Source organism: Ranitomeya imitator, chromosome 5 (assembly GCF_032444005.1).
Source record: "Ranitomeya imitator isolate aRanImi1 chromosome 5, aRanImi1.pri, whole genome shotgun sequence".
In the NCBI taxonomy this organism is placed as follows: domain Eukaryota; kingdom Metazoa; phylum Chordata; class Amphibia; order Anura; family Dendrobatidae; genus Ranitomeya; species Ranitomeya imitator.
Genome location: NC_091286.1, coordinates 24542296 through 24567599, shown reverse-complemented (window position 1 = coordinate 24567599; position 25304 = coordinate 24542296). Strand labels below are relative to the sequence as shown.

The 25304-nt window shown below is 44.3% G+C and overlaps 2 protein-coding genes across 3 annotated transcripts in view; both read left to right on the top strand.

The window, feature by feature from the left end:
• Window positions 1-2814: 2814 nt before the first annotated feature.
• LOC138681157 (zinc transporter ZIP9-like) overlaps window positions 2815-25304 on the top strand; it is a 33800-nt gene continuing 11310 nt past the window's right edge. Inside the window, exons 1-4 of one of the 2 annotated variants that reach the window (XM_069768436.1) lie at window positions 2815-3059; window positions 16305-16410; window positions 16719-16895; window positions 17080-17148. In XM_069768436.1, the coding sequence (XP_069624537.1) occupies window positions 2964-3059; window positions 16305-16410; window positions 16719-16895; window positions 17080-17148 (448 nt within the window). In that variant the 5' untranslated portion in view covers window positions 2815-2963. Of the gene's footprint in view, window positions 3060-14196; window positions 14436-16304; window positions 16411-16718; window positions 16896-17079; window positions 17149-25304 lie in introns of those variants that run through there. The other variant, XM_069768437.1, reaches the window with a different exon arrangement.
• LOC138681156 (lamina-associated polypeptide 2, isoforms alpha/zeta-like) lies at window positions 22370-23878 on the top strand. The gene is made up of 2 exons (XM_069768435.1): window positions 22370-22558; window positions 22637-23878. Exons 1-2 carry the CDS (start codon window positions 22370-22372, stop codon window positions 23876-23878), a joined length of 1431 nt encoding a protein of 476 aa, XP_069624536.1.

Sequence of the window (25304 nt, the reverse complement as noted above, 5' to 3'; positions counted from 1 at the left end):
GAATAACTAAAGCAATTGTTACCATCCACCTCTCGTGTCTCCCCTTTTCCCCATAGTTTGTAAGCTTGCGAGCAGGGCCCTCACTCCTCCTGGTATCTGTTTTGAACTGTATTTCTGTTATGCTGTAATGTCTATTGTCTGTACAAGTCCCCTCTATAATTTGTAAAGCGCTGCGGAATATGTTGGCGCTATATAAATAAAAATTATTATTATATTATTATTATTATTAGCAGCTTGTTTCCCTCAAGCAAAAAGGACCGAAAAATAAATTTATCCGACTCTGAAAAGTCACAAATTCTTACAGAGGACTCAGCTCATTAAATTGCTCAGATATTGGGATTGTAACCGTGGACGAGGTACTCGTCTCTTACACCTCGGCATGTTACATGAAGGTGGGGGTCCGGCTGGGTGTGTAGGATTCGTCTATGGGGGCGCTACCGATGACTTTGGTTGGCCAGGACCAGATGTTGAAGACTTCAATGAGGGAGACAACCAGTTAGAAATAAACTTTTTACTGAGCGACATCTTGATAGACCCATCTCCAGTGCATCGCTCAGTTTTTCAGTCACTTTTCTATTTCCCTCTCTTTACTCAGGATCACGCTATCCACTGCCTCGGTTTCCACTCACGTCAAGGACACCCATGTCTGACAAGCAGCAAACTGTAGACAAGGATCCAGTAGCGTAGCTACCGGGGGGGGCAGTGGGGGCCATCGCCCCGGGCCCCACGCTCTGAGGGGACCCACCCAGAGCTACGCTACTGTAACTATCAGCGTGCACAGCGCACGGACACAGTTACATTCTGCTCAGAGCAGGGAGAATCAATCTCCCTGCTCTGCCGCCCGGCCGCTATGGGGCCCCTGAACAGGCGGTGGGGGGCCGGTTCCAGCAGTGGGCCCCCCGCCTGTCATCGCAGATTCAGCTGTATCGGCTGGATGCCGATACAGCTGACCGCATTGATGACGGAAGGAGCGCTACGCTCCCTCACCAAGCATCCATCTGTCAGCGTCTGACTCAGACACTGACAGTGGGCGTGATGACGTCACTACCCAGCGCCCACTGTCCAGAGATATGCGGGATCTCGGAGCAGCGGAGGAGCCAGGAAGAAGAGAGGTGAGTATTTATTTATTTTTATGGGGGTTGCCTTATACTACAGAGTATGCCTATGATGGGCTGCCTTATTACAAACTCTGCCTATAGGGGCTGACTTATTACAGAGTCTGCCTATGATGGTCTGCCTTATACAACAGAGTCTGCCTATGAAGGGCTGCCTTATTACAGAGTCTGCCTATGGGGGTCTGCCTTATACTACAAAGTCTGCCTATGGGGGCTGCCTTATACTACATAGTCTGCCTATGGTGGGCTGCTTTATTACAGAGTCTGCCTATAGGGGGATATGCCTTATACTACAGAGTATGCCTAAGGGGGGCTACCTTATTACAGAGTCTGCTTATGGGGGGTTGCCTTATACTACAGAGTCTGCCTATAGGGGGCTGCCTTATTACAGAGTATGCCTATGGGGGTCTGCCTTATACTACAGAGTCTGCCTATGAGGGGGCTGCCTTATTACAGATTCTGCCTATGGGGGGGCTGCCTTATTACAGAGTCTGCCTATGGGGGGTCTGCCTTATACTACAGAGTCTGACTATGGGGGGGCTTCCTTATACTAGAGTCTGCCTATGGGTGCTGCCTTGTGATATAGTGTTTGCCTATGAGGGCTGCCTTATGCTATAGAGTCTGCCTGTGGGGGTGCATTATACTATATGAAGGCCTATGGGGAGTGCATTATACTTTATTGAGGACTATCTGGTGCAGTGTTGCAGCCATCAAACAGTTTGGGGGCTACTAAGGGGTCAGAATACTGTGGGGGGTACTATACAGTGAGGAGGCATTATACTGTGTATAGGGGAGCTGTACAGGGGGGAGACTCGGGACATTATAACATGTAAAGTGGGAACCTATTGTTATAGGGGAACTCAGGTTACTGTGACTATCAAAGTGACACACAGGGCATTATTACTTTCTAGGGGGCAAAATTTGGGCACTGTTTTCTAGGGCATTTGAAAAGCTGCCGTGATCAGTACTGCCGTGAGTGCCAGCAGCGGGCCAGGAGGGGTGCAGCAGCCACTAAAAAGCGTATTATATATATATATATAATTATTATTATCATTTATTTCTATAGCACCATTGATTCCATTTATGTCCACCCGATTTCCTTATACTTAGTAATCTTCCGAGCAGGGTTCTCACCCCTCTTGTTTGAATTGAATTATATATTGCTATCTAGTATTTTATATCGTTTGTACAGATCCCCTCTGATTTGTAAAGTGCTGCGGGATATTTTGGCACCATAGAAATAAAATTATTATTATTATTGATGGAACATGGACAGAGTATGTGTTATAGGGATTTTCAAGTATCGGGGTTTTTCTGCTGAATGATAGTTCACATAAAAAAAGAGACATTACTTGCATGTGAATGAGGTCTACATGTCTACACGCTCCTAGGTGACCTTTGATTTTACTACTGGAAACAATGAAGCAGTTTCAATGCAATCTAGTTACAGTTTGTCTCTACATCCAGCAGAGGGCGCAGGTTTGCAGTGTTTTCAAAACTGTAGTTCCCGTAGACAAGCCAGCAGAGGGCGGAGGTTTGCAGTGTTCATAATTGCAGTTCTTACTGACAGCCAGCAGAGGGCGAAAGTTTGAAGTGTTTTTTTTAGTTGCAGTTCACATTTAGCGTCCGGCAGATGGCGCTGCAAGCTGAGCATTTTGCAATGATCTCACCCTATTGAACAAGTTGAGGCTTCAGTTTTCATTCAGTTTGCTGTTGGCTGCAGGGTGGAAGGAGGCGACGTGTGAAGCATGAGGGAGCAGCCTGTGCCCTGTGTGCAGCTCCTCGCCTTGGAGATGAAGTGAAGCTGTGTGCTGCCTCCCTTGTGTAGCTCCCTGCCCTCATGCCAGCATGGATGGGCTGCTTGTTGTCTTCCTCATATCCCTGGGCATGTTCCTGGGCTGCTTTCTCTTGGGTCTGATCCCTTTAGCGGTGAAACTCTCCGAGGTGAGTGCTGCTGTGGTTTGTGCAGGGTGCTGGCAGTGAGGGGTTAATAACTAGTGCAGAGGTTGTGGAATGTTGCCCTGCTGCGGATACAATGTATCTGTGTGTAAATAGTATCAATGCTACATACAATGTATCTGTGTGTAAATAGTATCAATGCTACTAGACCTTGAGATGTGCCAGTCTGTGTGCCCGCCATCATTAGCATTATTAGCGAATCAGTCACCTTCGGGGGCCACCTACTTCTTTCTGGCAATGTCTAATGATTAGTGATGAGCGAATATAATCGTTACTCGAGATTTCTCGAGCACGCTCGGGGGTCCTTCGAATATTTTTTAGTGCTTGGAGATTTAGTTTTCATCGCCGCAGCTGAATAATTTACATCTGTTATCCAGCATAAGTACATGTGGGGGTTGCCTGGTTGCTAGGGAACCCCCACATGTACTTATGCTGGCTAATAGCTGTAAATCATTCAGTGTGCTCGAGTAACGAGTATATTCGCTCATCACTAATAATGAATGATGCATTTGGGGGGTAAAAAGTGCTAAAAAAAACTCCATTTATTTCATGCAGTTTCAACATCTGTAAAAGAAAAAAAAATTCTAAGTATTGTGGGAACTGTTCTCCTCAAATTGGGGTTTACCAGGACTAAGTTCACACTAGGTTTTTTTTTTTTTTTGCAGCATTTATTATGGAAATTTTAAGCTGCACTTCACAGTACCACCAAAGTATGTGTATATATAATTATATACACTAGATGGTGGCCCGATTCTAACGCATCAGGTATTCTAGAATATACAGGTCCACGTAGTTTATTGCCCAGCCCACGTATGTCACAGGTTAAAAAATAAACATACTCCCCTTCCGATCCGAGGGCCCCTTGTAGCGCGCGGCTGCCGCCATCTTCCGTTCCCAGGATGCATTGCGAAATTACCCAGAGGACTTAGCGGTCTCGCGGGTAATTTCGCAATGCATCGCCGGGAATGGAAGATGGCGACCAGCTCGGCGGACAACGGAGGGTGATTATAGCGGGTTTTTTGTTTTTTGTTATTATTTTTAACATTACATCCTTTTACTATTGATGCCGCATAGTAGGCAGCATCAATAGTAAAAAGTTGGGGACACACATGGTTAATAGCAGCGGTAACTGAGTGCGTTACCCGCGGCATAACGCGGTCCGTTACCGCCGGCATTAACCCTGTGTGAGCGGTGACTGGAGGGGAGTATGCGGGCGCCGGGCAGTGATTGCAGGGAGTAAGAAGCGGCCATTTTCTTCTGGACTGTGCCCGTCGCTGATTGGTCGTGGCTGTTTTCCCGCGACCAATCAGCGACTTGGATTTCCTTGACAGACAGAGGCCGCGACCAATGAATATCCGTGACAGAAGGACAGACGGAAGTGACCCTTAGGCAATTATATAGTAGATTATATATATATTCTCATGCACACAGCTCTTTTTTTTTTTTGTCTTCGGTATTTTGTACTTTGCAGCGTTTTTTCTTGGACATAGAGCATGTCACGTCTTTCAGCGTCTTTCACCCATTGAAATGAATGGGTGGCGAACAACCGCTAAAACAAAAACGCAGGTATCAGGTGTTGCTGCGTTTTGTCTGCCAAATCCTGAATCTGTGGAATAGGACGTTTTTTTTTTTTTCAACACAAAACTTTATCAGTATGCACAAGAGACAAATCTAGTATGCCAAAACCCAACAACAACAAAAACCCAAGAAAAAAAACAAGGAAAACATGCTTCTTTCCTGCCAAGAAATCAGGTTTTGCTGCAGAAAAAAAAAAAGCTGAAAACAATCGCTTAGTGGCTATATTCAGACATTGAGGGTTTTTTTGTTTGTTTGTTTTTTTTGCTTTTTTTAATGCAAATTTTAACCTGAGTTTCACAGTATCAGCAAAGTCTCTGAGATTTCCGAAATCTCACGCACACACATTGGTTTTATTTTACTGACTGATTTGGAAAGCTGCTGCGTTTTTGTGAACTGCAGCATGTCCGGTCACAGGACAGCATGGACGGGATGTGATGAAAACAAAATCATAGTAATCAGACCACGTTCACACGGTCAGTATTTTCTATCAGTATTTGTAGCCAATACCAGGAGTGGGTGATAATACAGAAGTGGTGACGGGTCTCTATTAGGATATGTGCACACGTTGCGGATTTCCTGCGGATCTGCAGCGTTTTTTCTGTGCAGAAACGCTGCAGAACCGCATATCATTTACAGTGCAATGTAAATCAATGGGGGAAAAAAAATGCTGTGCAGAAAATTCCTCACGGAATTCGCAGCGGATTAAAAAAAGGACCATGTCACTTCTCGGTACGTTTCTGCACCCATTCCATAATAGGAAAACGCAGGGGTAAAAACGCATGAAATTCACAGCAAATCCGCAGGAAAAATGCACAAAATCCCATAAAAAAAGCGCAGATTTTGACCTGCGTGTTCTGCCAAGAGGTGCAGAATCAGCATGGAAAATTCCACAGGCAAATCCACAACGTGTGCACATAGCCTAAGACACTTCCTCTGATTGTTCCACTCCTGGTTTTGGCCACAAATACTGCTGTAAAATACTGACCGTGGCCTAAGGTTGCACGGCATCATGTGTCTCGCGGTATTGAGATTGCGGTATTGCATGCGACGCCGCAGTTATTGATTCGCTGTAGTGACACATTGCGAGTTGCAAAAGTTTCTAAATATGTTGGATTTTCCATTGCCACTTGCTCATGATTCTCACCGTGGACTTTAATGCTCAGGTCCCTCACAAAAGCCCTATAGAGTATGAGGAGTCCGTGGGAAAAAAAAAGGGTAGCGCGTGTGCGACAAAAGCTGACGTGTGACTAAGGCTTAAGCCACATAGGCCAACAATAGGGCGTTCGTAAGATGTCTTGTTCCCAATGACAGCGACCATGTGTGAACTGTATGGGGACCAAATACATTAGGGACCGCTCATACCCATACGGTTTCTGCGACCTGTGTAAAAGACTCTCCGCGATGGCTCCATCAGCTTCAGTCACGTGAATGTCTCTGTCGGGATTCCCACCAGAATAGATTGCCTAACAACCAGACAATCCCTGCCTGTGTTGTGGCTGATTAACAGTCGGAAATCATGCAGTCATGGAGACTCGAACATATTATTCGAGCACGCCGAAGACACTCGGATAACACACGAGCATGCTCAGATAACACCTGATCCCAGCACGCTCGCTCATCACTATCAGGGGTGTAACGACTGCGCTCATAGAGGTCACGACCGGGCCCCTGCGGGTGAGGGCCCTGCCAAAGCCAGTGCAAACTTCAACTGGATGCGCGTCTGCCAGGTGTGTGCGCTGCAATACACGCTGACTGCCAAGCAGAAGCCAACAGCTGACAATGGGACCCAGGATAAGGGACATATACCAAGAGGAGGGGAGGACATATATACTAGCATGGGATATATATATACCAGGATGGGGGACATATGTATTAGAATGGACATATAGATCAGGAAGGAGCCCAAGATGGGGGACATTACTACATAGGAGAGGGGTGACACTTGGATTTAGAATACCACAAGGACCCATACATCTGATCAACATGCAACAGTAGGGGGGTCCAGGTCCAAATTTTGCACAAGGACCCATCGGACTCTACACCACTGCCTGGAATGTAAATTAAATGTAAAAAATAAATATTTGGTATCACTGCGAAATGAAAAAAAATGTGATATTTTCCAAAAACTGGAATATCCCTTTAAGTTTGAGTCTTTTATTTTGGGGGTTGCTGCATTGAATTGCGTAGTATCTAAATTAATGTGCCTCTCGGCCAGATGATTGTGGCGGCCAAGAGTCTCAGCCATAACCATGCTTTGGCCTCTCAGGCCCTGTACACTCGAAAAAACCACAATTTGGGGAAAATTTATCAAAACAGTCTGTTAATAATAGCAACCAATCACAGCTTTGCTTAAATTTTACCAGCACTTTTTAAGAAATGAAAGATGAGATCTGATTGGTTGCTATGGATGACAGTTTTTCTTGTTATTTTAGATGGCTTTGATGACTGAGGCCTATAAGGGCCTAGAGCCTGTTTAACAGTGAACGGTCTTTGTCACCCATAGCAACCAATTAGAGCGCAGCTTTCAAATCTTAAATTGCCTTGGTAAAATGAAAGCTGTTCTCTGATTGGTTGCTACAGGCAATAATGACAGTCTTGCTATTACATTTGATAACGATCTATAAAGTTTCTATAAATGATCATATGTTATAAGGCCGGGTGGTAGTAATTATAATAATCAGATCTGAACAAAGTGTATAATAAATCCATCCGTAGCGCGCAGTGCCCTGTACACCGTAAGGTGGTCAGGGAGCTGGAAGCATCTGTAAAATGACAAGGGGATTATTATAAAGAGCGCTGGTGGTATATAATCCCATAATCCAGATAGAACAGGCGATGTCCACCCTCCACAGACACCGGTTGCTTATTAGCCAGGACCTTAGGGGAATATTTCACCCTGTGGGACCAACTGTTTGTTCCAAGGTTTATGTCACATTGGAACAGGTGTTTTCCCGCCTGTTGTGAATTTAAAGGGTGTGTATAATTTTGCAACCGGTTTTCTTTTAATACTGCTGCAATACAGCTAAACTGACAAAAAAACAAACAAAACCGTGACCTTGAAAATATGTATTTTTTTTTAATCGAAAGTCTCTCGTTTTGTGTACACAGCTCCTATGCAGCCCCATGTCGCAGAATCACTTCACCTGCCTACGAGCAGGGGGCGAGAGTGAAAGTGCACCCTTAATTTCACATCGACATCTGTACCCTTACTATAAGAATGAACCCGGTAACGTTGCGGGAGAGACGACCGGGAGATATTTGCTTGTGTAATAGTGGAGTGTGACAGGGCGGATTAACGGGTTTGTGTACAGTAATCAGTGGAGCGCGGATGTCAGGCTCCTCATGTATACCATCCTGGGTGATTGCCAGGCCATGACACGTGGATGGGGGCAGATAACACATGGCTGCTGGATCAGACTACTCAAAGTTGTAGCCCGTAACCATAGCGACACACAGGTCTGTAAAAATAATTGTACATTTGCTGTTTTTTTTTCATTTGTCTTATATAAAAAGGGAATTGCATATTTTAAGGGTACATTTGCACAGTTTTTGGCCGGAATTCTAAGCTAAGATCCACATTTAAAAAAAATAAAATACATTTGAACACGTGAAGCATGTCTATAGCGCACGTTGTATTTTTATTTTTTGCGCATCGTAGCAAAAGCTTCACGTCAAGTCTTTTGCATGTAAATCACATTAACGCGCGCATTTTCATTGTGTTTTTGTGAATTTTTGGGCAAGGTTTCTGCCACACACAGTAAAAAAACAAAACACCCTTTTACTACACTTCATATGAGTAGTTTTTATAATGTGTGGGGGTGTTTTTTTGTTTGTTTTGTAGACTCATACGTCATGTTATTTCAGAACGTTTTCAGCTGTCTCATCAGTATGCGGCGCCCCAGGGTCCTGGTCGTCGCAGTGGTATTGCTTTCCTCTCAGGGAGAGTGATACTTCGTTTGGAGGCAAAGAAGGATAACTGCATCCAGGTATCACAAACATGCAACACATTCACACTCCAGGCCACCAGGGGGAGCTTCTGCTCCTATTTATTAGGTCACTCCCCACATAGGTAAAACTGGTCGCCTGTAGGGAGAGTTAGTTAGTTGCTGGCTGAGCTCAGCTCAGTTAGTTGGTCCCTGGCAGGGGTGGGATCCTGTCAGCGAACGAAGGAGAAAGGACACAGAGCTGTGCATGCCCTCAGAGCTGCAGCTCCCAGAAAGAGACACACAGAAGGCAGAACTGTATTGCAGCGAGCGTGAAGGAAGTCGTAGCAAAGGAGAGGATATCAGAAGGGGACCAGCCCTACACAGGCTGCCTCCTTCTGAGGCGCAGAAGCCCGGTAGCCGTAACACAGAGGGAGTAAGTACCTTTATGTTTTGCTCCAGAGACCGGCAGGACAGCGAATTGCAAGTTACCTGTCCGCCCTGCACCCAGGAGGTACGGTGGCAACCCATGGAGGCCGGGGCGTGCTAGAGTCCCTATAAACAGCCTCAAGCCACCAGTCATACGGGTTTGTCCTATCCTATATGGGGGACAGAGAGTGAAACATTACATCTGTGAGGACCTTATGTGAAGCCTTAGGCAGTAAGGAACTACAACACTGCGCGCAAGGGAAGGCTACTGATTTCCACCTGGACAGGGGACTCTGGACTTGCCTCCAAACCGGCCGGACTCTGCCTGCCCTGTGATCTGGTGCCCTGGACTGTGGATGCTGAAGTCTTCAGTAAAGGTAAAGAGACTGCAACCTTGTGTCCTCATTCTTCTCTGTGCCTCTCACCATCCACCATCTACACACCGGGAAGCCCTGGGGACATACTTCACTTGTGGGAAGGTATACCATCTAGCTGCCATAACATCAACCCAGCGGACCCCTTAAAGCAGCGTCGGTCACCCTGACCGAATACCACAGGTGGCATCACGAACACAAACTTTATCCCTTTAAAGACCTTTCCCTTTTACACGGACGTTCCAGGGCTACGGACTGGGTCAGCCACCGTGACATCCCCCTGTGAACCGGTGGACTCGGTACCGAGTATCCCACGGCCCCATGGGGGCGCTCCACCAACAGGCAGGATTACAATGACAACTGATAACACAGAATCCACCATTCATACTAGGTGAAGTCACAGCTCACCACCTTCTCCTGTCCAATGACTGATAACTGTTGTGAATTCCGCTCTTGGGCTCCCTCCGGTGATTGTAAGTGGCACTTTTGTGAGTTCTGCTCTTGGGCTCCCTCCGGTGGTTTTAAGTGGTATGGCTGCTCCTTGGATTTAGCAGTCTGCAGCTGCTTCCACTGATTGTCTTTCTGCTCGGCTATTTATGCCTGGCTCTTCCCTTCATCCAGTGCCACTTGTCAATGGTTCCTGGTTGGATTCACATCTCTCTTGGATTTCCCTGATATCCTGACCAGTTCAGCAAAGTTAAGTCCTTGCTTGCTCTTTTCTGTCCACTTGTTGTGGACTTATTCGTTCTGTGCATTCTATGTTTTGTCAAGCTTGTTAGTATGGATTATTTCTGTTAAGCTGGAAGCTCTGGGAAGCAGATTTACCCTCCACACCTTTAGTCAGGTGTGGAGATTTTTGTAAACTCTGTGTGGATTTTTGTAGTTTTTAATACTGATCGCACAGTATTCTATCCTGTCTTATCTATCTAGCTAGACGGGCCTCCTGTGCTACATCCTGGTTTCATTCTGTGTATGTCTTTTCCCTCTCCACTCAGTCATTACTTGTGGGGGGCTATCTATCCTTTGGGGATTTTCTCTGAGGCAAGATAGTTTTCCTGTTTCTATCTTTAGGGGTAGTTAATTCTCAGGCTGTGACAAGGTGCCTAGGGAGTGACAGGAGCATCCCACGGCTACTTCTAGTGTTGTGTTGAGCTTAGGGACTGCGGTCAGTACAGGTACCACCTCCTTCAGAGCTCGTCCCATGTTGCTCCTAAACCACCAGTTCATAACAGATAACACCTCTATATACAGTAGATAACACAGGATCCACCATTCACAATAGGTGATGTCACAGCTCACCTCCTCCTCCTGTACAATGACTGATAACACCTCTATATACAGTAGATAACACAGGATCCACCATTCACAATAGGTGATATCACAGCTCACCTCCACCTCCTCAAGTGCAATAACTGATAACACCTCTATATGCAGTAACATAGTAACATAGTAACATAGTTAGTAAGGCCGAAAAAAGACATTTGTCCATCCAGTTCAGCCTATATTCCATCATAATAAATCCCCAGATCTACGTCCTTCTACAGAACCTAATTGTGTGATACAATATTGTTCTGCTCCAGGAAGACATCCAGGCCTCTCTTGAACCCCCCGACTGAGTTCGCCATCACCACCTCCTCAGGCAAGCAATTCCAGATTCTCACTGCCCTAACAGTAAAGAATCCTCTTCTATGTTGGTGGAAAAACCTTCTCTCCTCCAGACGCAAAGAATGCCCCCTTGTGCCCGTCACCTTCCTTGGTATAAACAGATCCTCAGCGAGATATTTGTATTGTCCCCTTATATACTTATACATGGTTATTAGATCGCCCCTCAGTCGTCTTTTTTCTAGACTAAATAATCCTAATTTCGCTAATCTATCTGGGTATTGTAGTTCTCCCATCCCCTTTATTAATTTTGTTGCCCTCCTTTGTACTCTCTCTAGTTCCATTATATCCTTCCTGAGCACCGGTGCCCAAAACTGGACACAGTACTCCATGTGCGGTCTAACTAGGGATTTGTACAGAGGCAGTATAATGCTCTCATCATGTGTATCCAGACCTCTTTTAATGCACCCCATGATCCTGTTTGCCTTGGCAGCTGCTGCCTGGCACTGGCTGCTCCAGGTAAGTTTATCATTAACTAGGATCCCCAAGTCCTTCTCCCTGTCAGATTTACCCAGTGGTTTCCCATTCAGTGTGTAATGGTAACATAGTAACATAGTTACTAAGGCCGAAAAAAGACATTTGTCCATCCAGTTCAGCCTATATTCCATCATAATAAATCCCCAGATCTACGTCCTTCTACAGAACCTAATAATTGTATGATACAATATTGTTCTGCTCCAGGAAGACATCCAGGCCTCTCTTGAACCCCTCGACTGAGTTCGCCATCACCACCTCCTCAGGCAAGCAATTCCAGATTCTCACTGCCCTAACAGTAAAGAATCCTCTTCTATGTTGGTGGAAAAACCTTCTCTCCTCCAGACGCAAAGAATGCCCCCTTGTGCCCGTCACCTTCCTTGGTATAAACAGATCCTCAGCGAGATATTTGTATTGTCCCCTTATATACTTATACATGGTTATTAGATCGCCCCTCAGTCGTCTTTTTTCTAGACTAAATAATCCTAATTTCGCTAATCTATCTGGGTATTGTAGTTCTCCCATCCCCTTTATTAATTTTGTTGCCCTCCTTTGTACTCTCTCTAGTTCCATTATATCCTTCCTGAGCACCGGTGCCCAAAACTGGACACAGTACTCCATGTGCGGTCTAACTAGGGATTTGTACAGAGGCAGTATAATGCTCTCATCATGTGTATCCAGACCTCTTTTAATGCACCCCATGATCCTGTTTGCCTTGGCAGCTGCTGCCTGGCACTGGCTGCTCCAGGTAAGTTTATCATTAACTAGGATCCCCAAGTCCTTCTCCCTGTCAGATTTACCCAGTGGTTTCCCGTTCAGTGTGTAATGGTGATATTGATTCCCTCTTCCCATGTGTATAACCTTACATTTATCATTGTTAAACCTCATCTGCCACCTTTCAGCCCAAGTTTCCAACTTATCCAGATCCATCTGTAGCAGAATACTATCTTCTCTTGTATTAACTGCTTTACATAGTTTTGTATCATCTGCAAATATCGATATTTTACTGTGTAAACCTTCTACCAGATCATTAATGAATATGTTGAAGAGAACAGGTCCCAATACTGACCCCTGCGGTACCCCACTGGTCACAGCGACCCAGTTAGAGACTATACCATTTATAACCACCCTCTGCTTTCTATCACTAAGCCAGTTACTAACCCATTTACACACATTTTCCCCCAGACCAAGCATTCTCATTTTGTGTACCAACCTCTTGTGCGGCACGGTATCAAACGCTTTGGAAAAATCGAGATATACCACGTCCAATGACTCACCGTGGTCCAGTCTATAGCTTACCTCTTCATAAAAACTGATTAGATTGGTTTGACAGGAGCGATTTCTCATAAACCCATGCTGATATGGAGTTAAACAGTTATTCTCATTGAGATAATCCAGAATAACATCCCTCAGAAACCCTTCAAATATTTTACCAACAATAGAGGTTAGACTTACTGGCCTATAATTTCCAGGTTCACTTTTAGAGCCCTTTTTGAATATTGGCACCACATTTGCTATGCGCCAGTCCTGCGGAACAGACCCTGTCGCTATAGAGTCCCTAAAAATAAGAAATAATGGTTTATCTATTACATTACTTAGTTCTCTTAGTACTCGTGGGTGTATGCCATCCGGACCCGGAGATTTATCTATTTTAATCTTATTTAGCCGGTTTCGCACCTCTTCTTGGGTTAGATTGGTGACCCTTAATATAGGGTTTTCATTGTTTCTTGGGATTTCACCTAGCATTTCATTTGCCACCGTGAATACCGTGGAGAAGAAGGTGTTTAATATGTTAGCTTTTTCCTCGTCATCTACAACCATTCTTTCCTCACTATTTTTTAAGGGGCCTACATTTTCAGTTTTTATTCTTTTACTACAGGATCTACCGTTCACAATAGGTGATATCACAGCTCACCTACACCTCCTCCTCATGTACAATGACTGATAACACCGCTATATACAGTAGATAACACAGGATCCACCATTCACAATAGATGATCTCACAGCTCACCTCCTCCTCCTCCTGTACAATGACTGATAACACCTCTACATGCAACTGATAACAAAATATCCACAAATCATAATAGAAGATGTCACAGCTCCCCATGCCTTCGCAATGACCTTTGCAGTGATTAGATGCTTCAATACAAAAGATAAGGTCAAGACCTGATTATTGTGGCAATATACATGTGGTGTTTCCTGAAATGCAACAGAGTTTAAATATATCGGATTAGTGCATGCTGTTTGTGTTGTATGTACACACACGTGTTCATGTGAACTACACTATTGACTTGCATTGGATCTTGTGCCATCTGTTATGTGAGATTCCTTGTAATTGCCTCTCACTTGATCAGTCTGTGATTTCCCACCCTTCCTTGTTTAGATCCTGAAGTCTTAGCTAATTACTTAGGCTTCTGTATACAATAAATAAACTGGTTTAACCACTGGAAACCAGCTTCCTGGATGAGTGTGATACATAACGTACATATAATTGGTCTCCGAGCATTTTTTACTATGTGATCAGGATGTCGGACCTACAATCATGCCCGGAGCCGTCTATTTGTCCTGAAATCATCTCTGGAGTCTGCTGTAAAAATCGGCTTTATTATTATTATTATTTATTGTTATAGCACCATTTATTCCATGGCGCTTTACATGTGAGGAGGGGTATACATAATAAAAACAGGTACAATAATCTTGAACAATACAAGTCGCAACTGGTACAGGAGGAGAGGACCCTGCCCGCGAGGGCTCACAATCTACAAGATATGGCCAGAAGTCGTCCTATCTGGTCAGCTGTGATCTGCTGGCACTGAAAACTCCGGCATCGCAGTTGAGACTGAGCAAGCGATACCTCCGATTTGCTATAAGTTCTATGCCGTGACTTCTAGTGGGAGATAATGAGCGGGGACCCTCCTCAGGTATGTGAGATGCAGTCATTAGAATGTGTCATTTTATATATAAGTAGCAGGAAACGGAATTGCTCATGAACTGCAGGTGATGTCAGGCAGCTGCTGTAAAGCCTGTGTCAATAATTGTACTTTGGAGCAGGCACCTTACAACTAGTCATAAATGTGATGTGTCCTGGTAGGTTGTGCCCGCTCCCTCTACACACCTTCCGCTGTTTTAACCCCTTAATGACCGCCAATACGTCTTTTAACTGACCTTAGATATAAGAGAATATCCTCCCAATACAGATGACAATCCATCATCTGTCGGCTGTACACTATAGCTGACAACTTGCTGTATCAGCCACGATCAGTATTTACACCTTCTAAATCTGTTTAACCCCTTAGATGCTGCTGTCAATAGTGACTACATCATTATAAATGGTTAACAGAGTGTGGGGGCTTCCTCTTTATCCCAATTGGTACCCTCAGATCATGATTTTGTTGTCCTGATGTTTGCCATGGCAATTCATGACCAAATAGCGGCCTTAGAGTCTGACGGCTGTAGTAATCTGTTCAGAAGTTAGCAACATTTAGGTGGTAAAAATACACATTTTCATTTCTGTCATACCACTTTGCATTAATTCCTGTAAAGCACCTGAAGGGTTAATAAACTACCTGACAGCAGTTTTCAATATGTTTAGGGGTGCTGTTTTTAAAATGGTATCACGTTTGGGGGGTTTCCCAATATATGGGACCCCTAAAGTCACTTCAAATATGGATAAGTCCCTAAAAAAATAAATTTTGTAAATTTCTTTGAAAAAATGAAAAATTGCTGCTACATTTTTAAACCTCCTAAAATGCTAACAAAATAAAATAACATTTTACAAATGGTCCTGATGTAAAGCAGACATGTGGGAAATGTTATTTATTAATGGTTTGCTGGTGTATGACTATCTGGATTAAAGGGATAATCATTCAAATTTAGAAAATTGCTAATTTTTTAACATTTTTCTCAAATTTTTGATTTTTTTTTATAAATAAACACAAAAAATGTTGAACTAAATTTACCATTATCATAAAGTAGAATGTGTCACGAAAGAACAATCTCAAAATCACTGGGATTTGTTGAAGCGTTGCAGAGTTATTACCACATAAAGTGACACTGGTCAGATTTCAAAAATTTGGCTCGGTCACTAAGGGGTTAAAACTGTAACCAAGCAAACATGGAAGGCTGCAAAATATTTGTGCAGGAACACTTTGCACAAAATTCAGCCGCTCTACCTTGCTGTGGTCGCGCAAACAAGTGGGAAACTTGGCTCTGGCGATACATGATCCCAATAGTCAGACCCGCACCGATCAAATAAAAAGCTTATCATTTGTGCAATCTAGAGTAACCTTTTAGATTCCTCATTATTGAGCACATTATCCTAACTAATAGGTGCCGTGGGTCAATCACCCAGAGCCGCCGTAATAATATAATATAGGGCGTCGTATCTATGAAAATCATCAAAGCCTCATTGTAAAGTCTGTTCCGAAGGTCCGGACTTTGAAGGCGACAAGTGAGGAAATCGTCCTTGTGATTATAATATAAAAGCGATTTCTATAGAACAAAGCTCAAACCCGACCCTTTTGTTCTCTTCGCCGCATGGACGTACAAGATCTAACAATGGGATTCTGAACTGACTATTGCGTCTTTAATTTTTCTCACCATTGCATATAATTACTGTACGGGGCCAATTTACCATAGCTGTCATCACCCACTTCAGTAGAAATTCGGAGATGAGCGGCTGCCAATACTGCCTGGTGCAATTTTTCAGTAGCCGGTAAACTTTTCATCTCCAAGATATGTACGGTAATTTTTTTTTGTATTGATCTTTTATTTGCTCCAATCTCTTACAGAAAAAGCTGCAGTTTGTGAGCGTCCTGGGTGCTGGGTTACTCTGTGGGACCGCGCTGGCCATCATTATACCAGAAGGGATTGAACTGCTTGACGGCTCCTCCAAAGGTTAGAAAAACGAATGCTCTGAACTCTTTTGTTGTATCTGGGCAGGATGTTTTATCCTTCACTTGGCTGCATCCAACCACCACTAATCTTTCGAGATGTCGGAGTCCGCGCCAGCACAAACAGTCCCCGGGCCGAATCTGTGATGTGAAATATATGCTATTTTTATTTTTTTTAAGCTTTCTCACCGGATAAGAACGAGCATTAGATAACTTCTATACAAGTGATAAATCGAGGTTCTAAGTTTCAGCAGTGATCTGATAAACGGCGCCTGATGAGATTTCTCTTTCTGATTCTGCTGAATTTCGCAGGTTCCCCGGAGAAATGTCTAAATGTTGCGCAGAATATGAACCTGACGGAGGCGGTGGAGGAGGAGGTAGCCGAGATCAGTTCTGTGCCCCCGCACTTCTTCATCGGGGTCTTCCTGGTCACTGGGTTTGTCCTTATGTTCATTGTGGATCAGATCAGCAGCTACTGCTCCTATCATGGTGAGATGATGATGGTGGATTTTGTTGGGAATGAGAAGGTCCCTTATATAGTCCTTGGTGGAGGGGGGGTTCTCCATTTACATGAATGGGAGATACACATGTCGCCATATTTGGGGTTAACTGTGTCTTGGATTGGGGACCCTGACTGCTCCATATTGAAATCTTGTTTGTTTTCTTTGTGTAGATCCCCGGACAGGAATGTCGGCCGGTACCAGTATAACAGCCACACTGGGCCTGGTGATCCACGCAGCAGGTGACACATAGTTATGACATGCTTCACATATAATATTCACCTCGTTTTATCCTGCGCCATACATGTCTGAGATGGGAATGCCACTTAAGACATGGACACCTTCAGAGGAAGAGACATAACTGCAATAGATGCCTAGGGGGCCACAAAAGTCCATTTGGGCTATTTAAAAAGACCAATACTATTAAAGACTTGCAATAATTGGGGACCCCGTGATAACCTTTGCATTGGGGCCTATGAGTTTTAAGTTATGCCACTGTTTCAGAGGCTTTTGTTTTCCATAAATGTGTATATTTTAGCTTAAAAATCTTTTTTGCAATTGGATTTCATTTTTAAAAATGTTCAGTTTGCCGTCTCTGGTCTCTGTGTTGCACCATCTCTTGCTGGCTACAGAATGAGTCTTCTGAGAATCAGCCAGCGAGTTCATCCTGATGGAGTATTTATCACTGTTTTCTGAAATCCTTTGTGCTGAATTAAGACCTCAGGCTACATGATGGTTAAAGGAGTTCTCCAAGTATGAGATAATATGGAGTTCCTGATATATTTCATACTGCAGCCTGTCCAACTCTCATGTCAGTACAGGCTGAAGATATACAGCTCCCGAGACCTGTGTCTCAACTGACATGAGCTGTATCGCACATACCTCAGTCGGAGGCCTTGAGCACGGCTGTGATATATGAAAATATATGTTTTAACCCATGTTGTGCTCAGCAAGGAAATCTCTAGCTTCATCCTCCTTCAGTCTAACCACATTATAGCAGTGCACAGAGACGGACTGCTTCCCAACTAGAAAAAAAATAGACGTTCAGGAGGATGAAGCTGGAGATAACATCACCCTTTGAGATCAGTAAGGAATAGATGTATTTCTTCGCATATAACAGCCCTGCTTCCAGCTGACTGAGGTACGTGTGATACAACTCATGGCAGTTGAGACACAGGTCTCAGGAGCCGTATGTCTTCAGTCTAACATGTGCCTAGGACAGGTTTTAGTTTGAATCATGTAATGTACTCCATTTTTTTCTCCTTCTCTGAGAACCCCTTTATGCTGAATCTTGATGTGGCCATAAATCAGCTTAGAGGAGACTCAGGAAACGACAGATAAGAGTTACAAGCGTTCTGTCAGTATGAGTTCACTGATGGATTCTCAGATGACATGCTCGACAGTCTCACTTATAATCATCAAGGCCTGGACCCACTATTTCCTCTTATTACATGACATTTATTTCTTTATTTTTGGCAACTTTTATATATCATGTTTTTTTTTTCATATTGAAATGAATTTATGCCACTGAAGGAGGTTCTCGCAGCCCTAAAAATGGCTGCCTCATACAATCCTGCTGGTACCAATAAAAATGTTAAAAATTTGCTAAACTTCTCTAAACCATACGAGACGACAGAAACGGAGAAGTCAAGTCATCATGTAGGGGAAAACTTGTGACAAAAGCGTCCTCTCTACTTTTCTATTCCCATGGCTGTCTTGTACTATTTAACTCCTCAGGGACAGGATATCCTTTTATTTTATGGGTTACTAAACTAAAAAAAATAGTTTCCCTGTTTACTCCCGGAAGTCTGGGATTCCTCATAATATTTTTTTGACCCACGTGCAAAATTAAAACAATTAGAAACCCTACAAGGGAATCGGAAATCAGCAGAAGGGGGTCACTCTCACGGAAACTCCATGAATCAGCCAGAGATGTGAGTGGCTACAAAGAGCATCTGTCACTAGGTGTAATGCTTAATTTCCCCCTGTGGTGGCGCTGCAAGGAATTTACATATATTTTTGCCAGGTTTTCCCTGCAAATTACAACTATACAAAGTACCGGTACTATACGGCCCAATTTAATGTCTATATGCCTCCATAGATACATAGAGAGTAACAGTAAAGGCACCATGTATCTCCACGACTGCCCTAATATGAACCTGTACACGACAGGAATAATAACAGCCAAGGCTTTAGTCTTACATAGGGCCATCCTCGAAAATGAGTGACTGCCCTAGGAGGGCACTAGTGAGGGAGTCAACGTAAAAGGCTTCTGAGGTTACTCCGCAGATTGCCATGGAATTGTATGACTCCCTACACTAGAACCACGTAGTCTCCGTGAGTTTCCAACCTATGTCAGGTGCCATATTTAAGTAGCTATTTGGCATCCAAGTGTACCATAATTTGACTTCTTCATGCCCTCATACGAATAAAGGCTCCATGCTTCCCTCTGCGTGTGTCATTAAGTCTATACAAAACAGAAGTGTAACGTGGCCGAGGTGCGAAAGCCTAAATCTGCTGACTTCAAAAATGACTGACTGTCCTTGGAGGGCACTAGTGAGGAAGCCCGTCATGTTGAGAACTTTTAAAGCTGGATATGGAAGATGCTTCTCTACAAACGATTGTCTGTGTTCTGAATGTTGTATATATCTACAGTTTAACTCTAAATCCAATCCTGTGCCCAACAGAAACTGCCATAATTAACCCAACCAGACCATATTCTGATATTAAAAGGAATGGCCTGTTCTTCATAAATTAGGAACAATTATGTGATTAATTCACCTTTATCAGGACCGGATCCTGGTAAGTAGGATTAGGAGAGTGGATTAATTCGGTAATGACTGCACATGCTGTTATCCCAGGGCCAGGACTCCTATCTTATTATAGCTGCCTGGGACTTACGCCTTAAATCGGCCTATTTGTCTCCCTCCACACCTGAGGCTTATACAAAGCTCTTTTGATGGATGTTTTGGCTTCTGTCTGTACTCAAAAAACGTACTTCTATGCCACATAGAAAATATAATTCTCATACAAAAGAAGTATTATAATAGTTATATTCCTGTATAACTAGGGGCAGTATTATAGCAGTTATATTCTTGTACATAGGAGCAGTATTATAGTAGTTATATTCTTGTACATAGGAGCAGTATTATAGTAGTTATATTCTTGAACATAGGGGCAGTATTATAGTAGTTATATTCTTGTACATAGGAGCAGTATTATAGTAGTTATATTCTTGTACAAAGGAGGCAGTATTATAGTAGTTATATTCTTGTACATAGGGGCAGTATTATAGTAGTTATATTCTTGTACAAAGGAGGCAGTATTATAGTAGTTATATTCTTGTACAAAGGAGGCAGTATTATAGTAGTTGTAAATAAGGGCAGCATTATAGTAGTTCTATTCTTGTACATAGGGGCAGCAATATAGTAGTTATATTCTTGTACAAAGGAGGCAGTATTATAGTAGTTATATTCTTGTATATAGGGGTAGTATTATAGTAGTTATATTCTTGTACATAGGAGCAGTATTATAGTAGTTATACTCTTGTACATAGGGGCAGTATTATAGTAGTTATATTCTTGTACATAGGAGCAGTATTATAGTAGTTATATTCCTGTACATAGGAGCAGTATTATAGTAGTTATATTCTTGTACATAGGGGGCAGTATTATAGTAGTTATATTCTTGTACATAGGAGCAGTATTATAGTAGTTATATTCTTGTACATAGGGGGCAGTATTATAGTAGTTATATTCTTGTACATAGGGGGCAGTATTATAGTAGTTATATTCTTGTACATAGGAGCAGTATTATAGTAGTTATATTCTTGTACATAGGAGCAGTATTATAGTAGTTATATTCTTGTACATAGGAGCAGTATTATAGTAGTTATATTCTTGTACATAGGGGGCAGTATTATAGTAGTTATATTCTTGTACATAGGAGCAGTATTATAGTAGTTATATTCTTGTACATAGGAGCAGTATTATAGTAGTTATATTCTTGTACATAGAGGCAGTATTATAGTAGTTATATTCTTGTATATAGGGAGCAGTATTATAGTAGTTATATGCTTGTAAATAGGAGCAGTATTATAGTAGTTATATTCTTGTATATAGGGAGCAGTATTATAGTAGTTATATTCTTGTACATAGGGGCAGTATGATAGTTATATTCTTGTATATAGGGGGCAGTATTATAGTAGTTATATTCTTGTACATAGAGGCAGTATTATAGTAGTTATATTCTTGTATATAGGGGCAGTATTATAGTAGTTATTTTCTTGTACATAGGGGCAGTATTATAGTAGTTATTTTCTTGTACATAGGGGCAGTATTATAGTAGTTATTTTCTTGTACATAGGGGCAGTATTATAGTAGTTCTATTCTTGTATATAGGGGCAGTATTATAGTAGTTATATTCTTGTATATAGGGGCAGTATTATAGTAGTTATTTTCTCTGATCGCCCATGACGGCACCACGGAGAGAGGGGATCCGCCCACCAAGGACAGGAAACCTACGGATAAAAAGGCGGTACCACTCTCCTGCATCAGTTGGTTTCCTGTCCTTGATGGGAGACCTACGGACTTACCAGTCATCGTTGGAATTCCGGGGCCAACCAGTCCGATTCAGGCAGCTGGGGTCCCTCTGCCTCGGCTAGGGTGGTGACCCGAAGCGCCACCGCTGGGAGCTGTGAGCCGACAGGGTGTGCGGGGGAGGTGACAAGGAATTCGCGGTCACCTCCCCAGGTAAGATGCAGCAGCGACAACATCCAGGGGGGTCCCTCTGTGGTTGTGGGAGATGCAGCGCAACCCTCCCTAAAACTAGCATAAGTCTGCACGCTGCACTGCCATCGGGCGTGCAGAGAAAGCGCTACAGGGCTGCATAGGACTGGGGGTGCCGGTCAGCAGCGCCTTTCTGCCTCCAGCACGCCGGGATCTAGGTGGTCTCGCGGTGCGCTTGTGCGCCGGTATATGCAGGCCGACCGGGTGCTTGTGCGTTACATGCAGGCGCCGGTGTATTTCCGGGTGCGTTCTGCGCAGGCGCCGGCGGGACTTCCGGCCGGGCGCCTGTTGCGCTCTGCGCAGGCGCCGGCGGGGTTCCGGCCGGGCGCTGGGGCGCATGCAGCGGCTGGTATGTTTCCGGCCGGACGCTTAGCACAGGTTCCGGCGGATCTGCCGGCCGGGCGCCTGGTGCGCTCTGCGCAGGCGCCGGCGTGGCCCGGCCGTCAGTTTGGTACGATTTGCGCAGGCGCTAGCAGGCGGCTGTTAGGGACCATGTAGGAGTTATTGCGCAGGCGCCGGCGTTCAGCGCTCGCTTCTGCGCAGGTGCGGACAGCGGGAGGATTCAAATAGGAGAATCTACTTCCTCCCAGTGGCTCTGCAGTAAAAAGCAGGAGCCTCAAGAGATAAAAGCGCTAGCTCAGCCAAGCTCGAGGCAGCATCTGCAAACAGCAGCAGTATGAGTAATCCGGCATCACCTTTGCCCGAATCACCTCCACCTGCAACATCGCCACAGCAGCAGCAGCAGCAAAAAAGGCGACAGCAGAAGGGACACCAGGACACCAGCAAGGAACGCCAAAGGTCTCAACACAGTAAGGAGTCCAGTACGGCGTCGGGGAGAAAGCCAGAGGCAGAAAACCCCCAACCGGTATTTATGGGTCCTGGAGGTGGTAAGTGGATCTTCGTGAATGTCAGAGACAGTAAGAGTGTTATTTGTCTCTTTTAGGGGAGGAAAAGCGTAGCTAAAACTAAGCACAAAAGTTGCGCCATCTGTAGAGAGGATCTTCCACCTACATGGGATAAGAGACTATGCAATACCTGCATTCAGCAGACTGTATCTGAAAACCTTCCAGGGTTTGCAACAGATCTTAAAACCCTAATTAAGGAGCAAGTGGAGGACACCTTTAGGTCACTAAAAAGTGGGAAAAAAAGGAGGAAGTCCAAACACAGGTCCCCATCTCCGGTCTCGAAATCCGAAAGTGATAGTGAGAGTTCAATGTCTTCACCCTCCTCTGATTCATCTGCATCATCTACTTCTTCCTCTGGGGGACATAATTGTTTCCCTCTAGAGGATACTGATGGCCTCATAAAGGCGGTGAGAAGTACCATGGGGTTGGTAGACTCCCATCCTAAAAAAACAGTACAAGACATCATGTTTGGGGGCCTAGAACAGAAAAAGAGAAGAGCTTTCCCGCTTAACGAAGCAATCGCGGCCTTGATTAAGAAGGAATGGAAGAAGCCCGTGAGGAAGACTCTCTTGACGCCAAAAAGGAAATACCCCTTTGAGGAGGAATCATGCTCCTTTTGGGAAAAGGCCCCCAAATTAGACGTGGCAATTGCTAAAGCCTCAAAGAAATTCGCCCTCCCGTTTGAGGACATGGGGGTTCTGAAGGACCCAATGGACAAAAAGGCAGATGCATTTCTCAAGGGCTCTTGGGAGGCAGCGGGAGGAGGCCTGAAGCCAGCAGTTGCAGCAGCATGTACTTCACGCTCGCTGATGATCTGGCTAAACCAACTAGAAGGTCAATTGAAGGGGAAAACTTCCCGGGACTCAATTCTAAACACACTACCCGTAATGAGAGGGGCCGCGGCTTTTCTAGCCGACGCCTCAGCCGACTCCATCAGGCTATCCGCCAGAGCAGCAGTGTTTGCTAATGCGGCTAGACGTGCTCTCTGGCTTAAGAATTGGCCGGGCGATCTACAGACAAAAACGAAATTGTGCACCATCCCTTGTGAAGGAGAGTTTTTGTTCGGGTCAACTCTAGATGACATCCTGGAAAAAGCAGGAGACAAGAAAAAGTCCTTCCCCTCTCTGGGTCTCCCTTCTTATAGAAAGCCCTTTCGGAACAAGAGGTTTTTCCGTAAGAACCCAGGGAGAGGCCAGGGGAAGTGGGAAGATAAGAAGACGAAGAATAAAGGGTTCATCTTTAACAAAAACCTCAATGACAACAAGAAACCTCCACAATGAAGGTTCGCCCCAGGTGGGAGGGAGATTATCCCTCTTTCTCCCAGCCTGGGAAAAGATCACCTCCAGTCAATGGATCTTAAGTATCATAAAATCAGGACTAAGATTAACATTCAAGAGGTACCCTCGTCCCTCTTTCAAGATAACACCTATGAGATCCTCGGCAGAAGAACAGTTAACACTGGAGAAAGAGATTGTGGGGTTAGTAAAAAAAGGAGTACTCCTGGAAGTTCCCCCTCAAGAAAGAGGGCAAGGGTACTATTCCCCTCTATTCCTGAGAAAGAAACCAGACGGTTCCTTCAGGACTATTATCAATTTGAGGAACCTAAACAATTACCTAGAGGTTCAGGCGTTCAAGATGGAAACAATAAAGTCATCAATCAAAATGCTGTTTCCTCAATGCTTCATGGTGGTCCTGGACCTGAAGGACGCGTATTATCACGTCCCAATACACAAGGATCACCAAAGATTCCTGAGAATGGCAATCCACATCAAGGGAGTCCTAAGTCACTTCCAGTTCACAGCCCTACCATTTGGCCTAGCAATAGCCCCGAGGGTCTTTACAAAACTGGTCGCGGAGGTAATGGCTCACCTCAGGGAAGAAAACACCCTGATCGTACCATATCTGGACGATTTTCTGGTGATAGGCTCCTCCCCGCAACATTGTATGAATCAGCTAGATTTAGTGATTCACTCTCTAAAAGACCTGGGCTGGCTAATAAACCTAGAGAAATCCAGACTGGTGCCTTCTCAGGTTCAGGAGTACCTAGGTCTCACTCTAGACTCCAGGAAAATGGAATGCCGGCTCCCAGAGAGCAAGATACAAAAGATAATGAGTTTAGCGTTAAGAGTACAATCTCTCCCCTCTATATCTCTCCGTCAGGGCATGTCCCTGTTGGGCTCTATGACCTCGTGCATTCCTGCGGTCCAGTGGGCCCAACTACACTCAAGAGATCTCCAATGGCAGCTACTTTCAGAGCAAATCCTCCTAGGAGAGTATTTAGAAGGGCGGTTAACATTATCTCCTCGCACCAATCACTCTCTGATTTGGTGGACGTTGCGGGAAAATCTTTCCCAGGGAGTTCCATGGGTGATCCCAATATCAAAGGTCCTAACTACGGACGCAAGCCCCTCAGGGTGGGGAGCTCATCTGGGCGACTTGGTAGCTCAGGGCATTTGGTCCCCTTCCCTGGCAAACAGTTCCTCCAATATGAAGGAACTCCTGGCTGTAAAATTTGCCCTTCAGGAATTTTCGGGGGTCCTTCAATCTCACCACGTAAGAGTGATGTCAGACAATCAGGTAGTAGTATCCTACATAAACCATCAAGGGGGTACCCGTTCCAAAAGCCTAATGGAAGTGACCAACTCAATCCTTCAGTTAGCCGAGAACAACCTTCTATCCCTGACAAGCCTACACATAAAGGGGGTA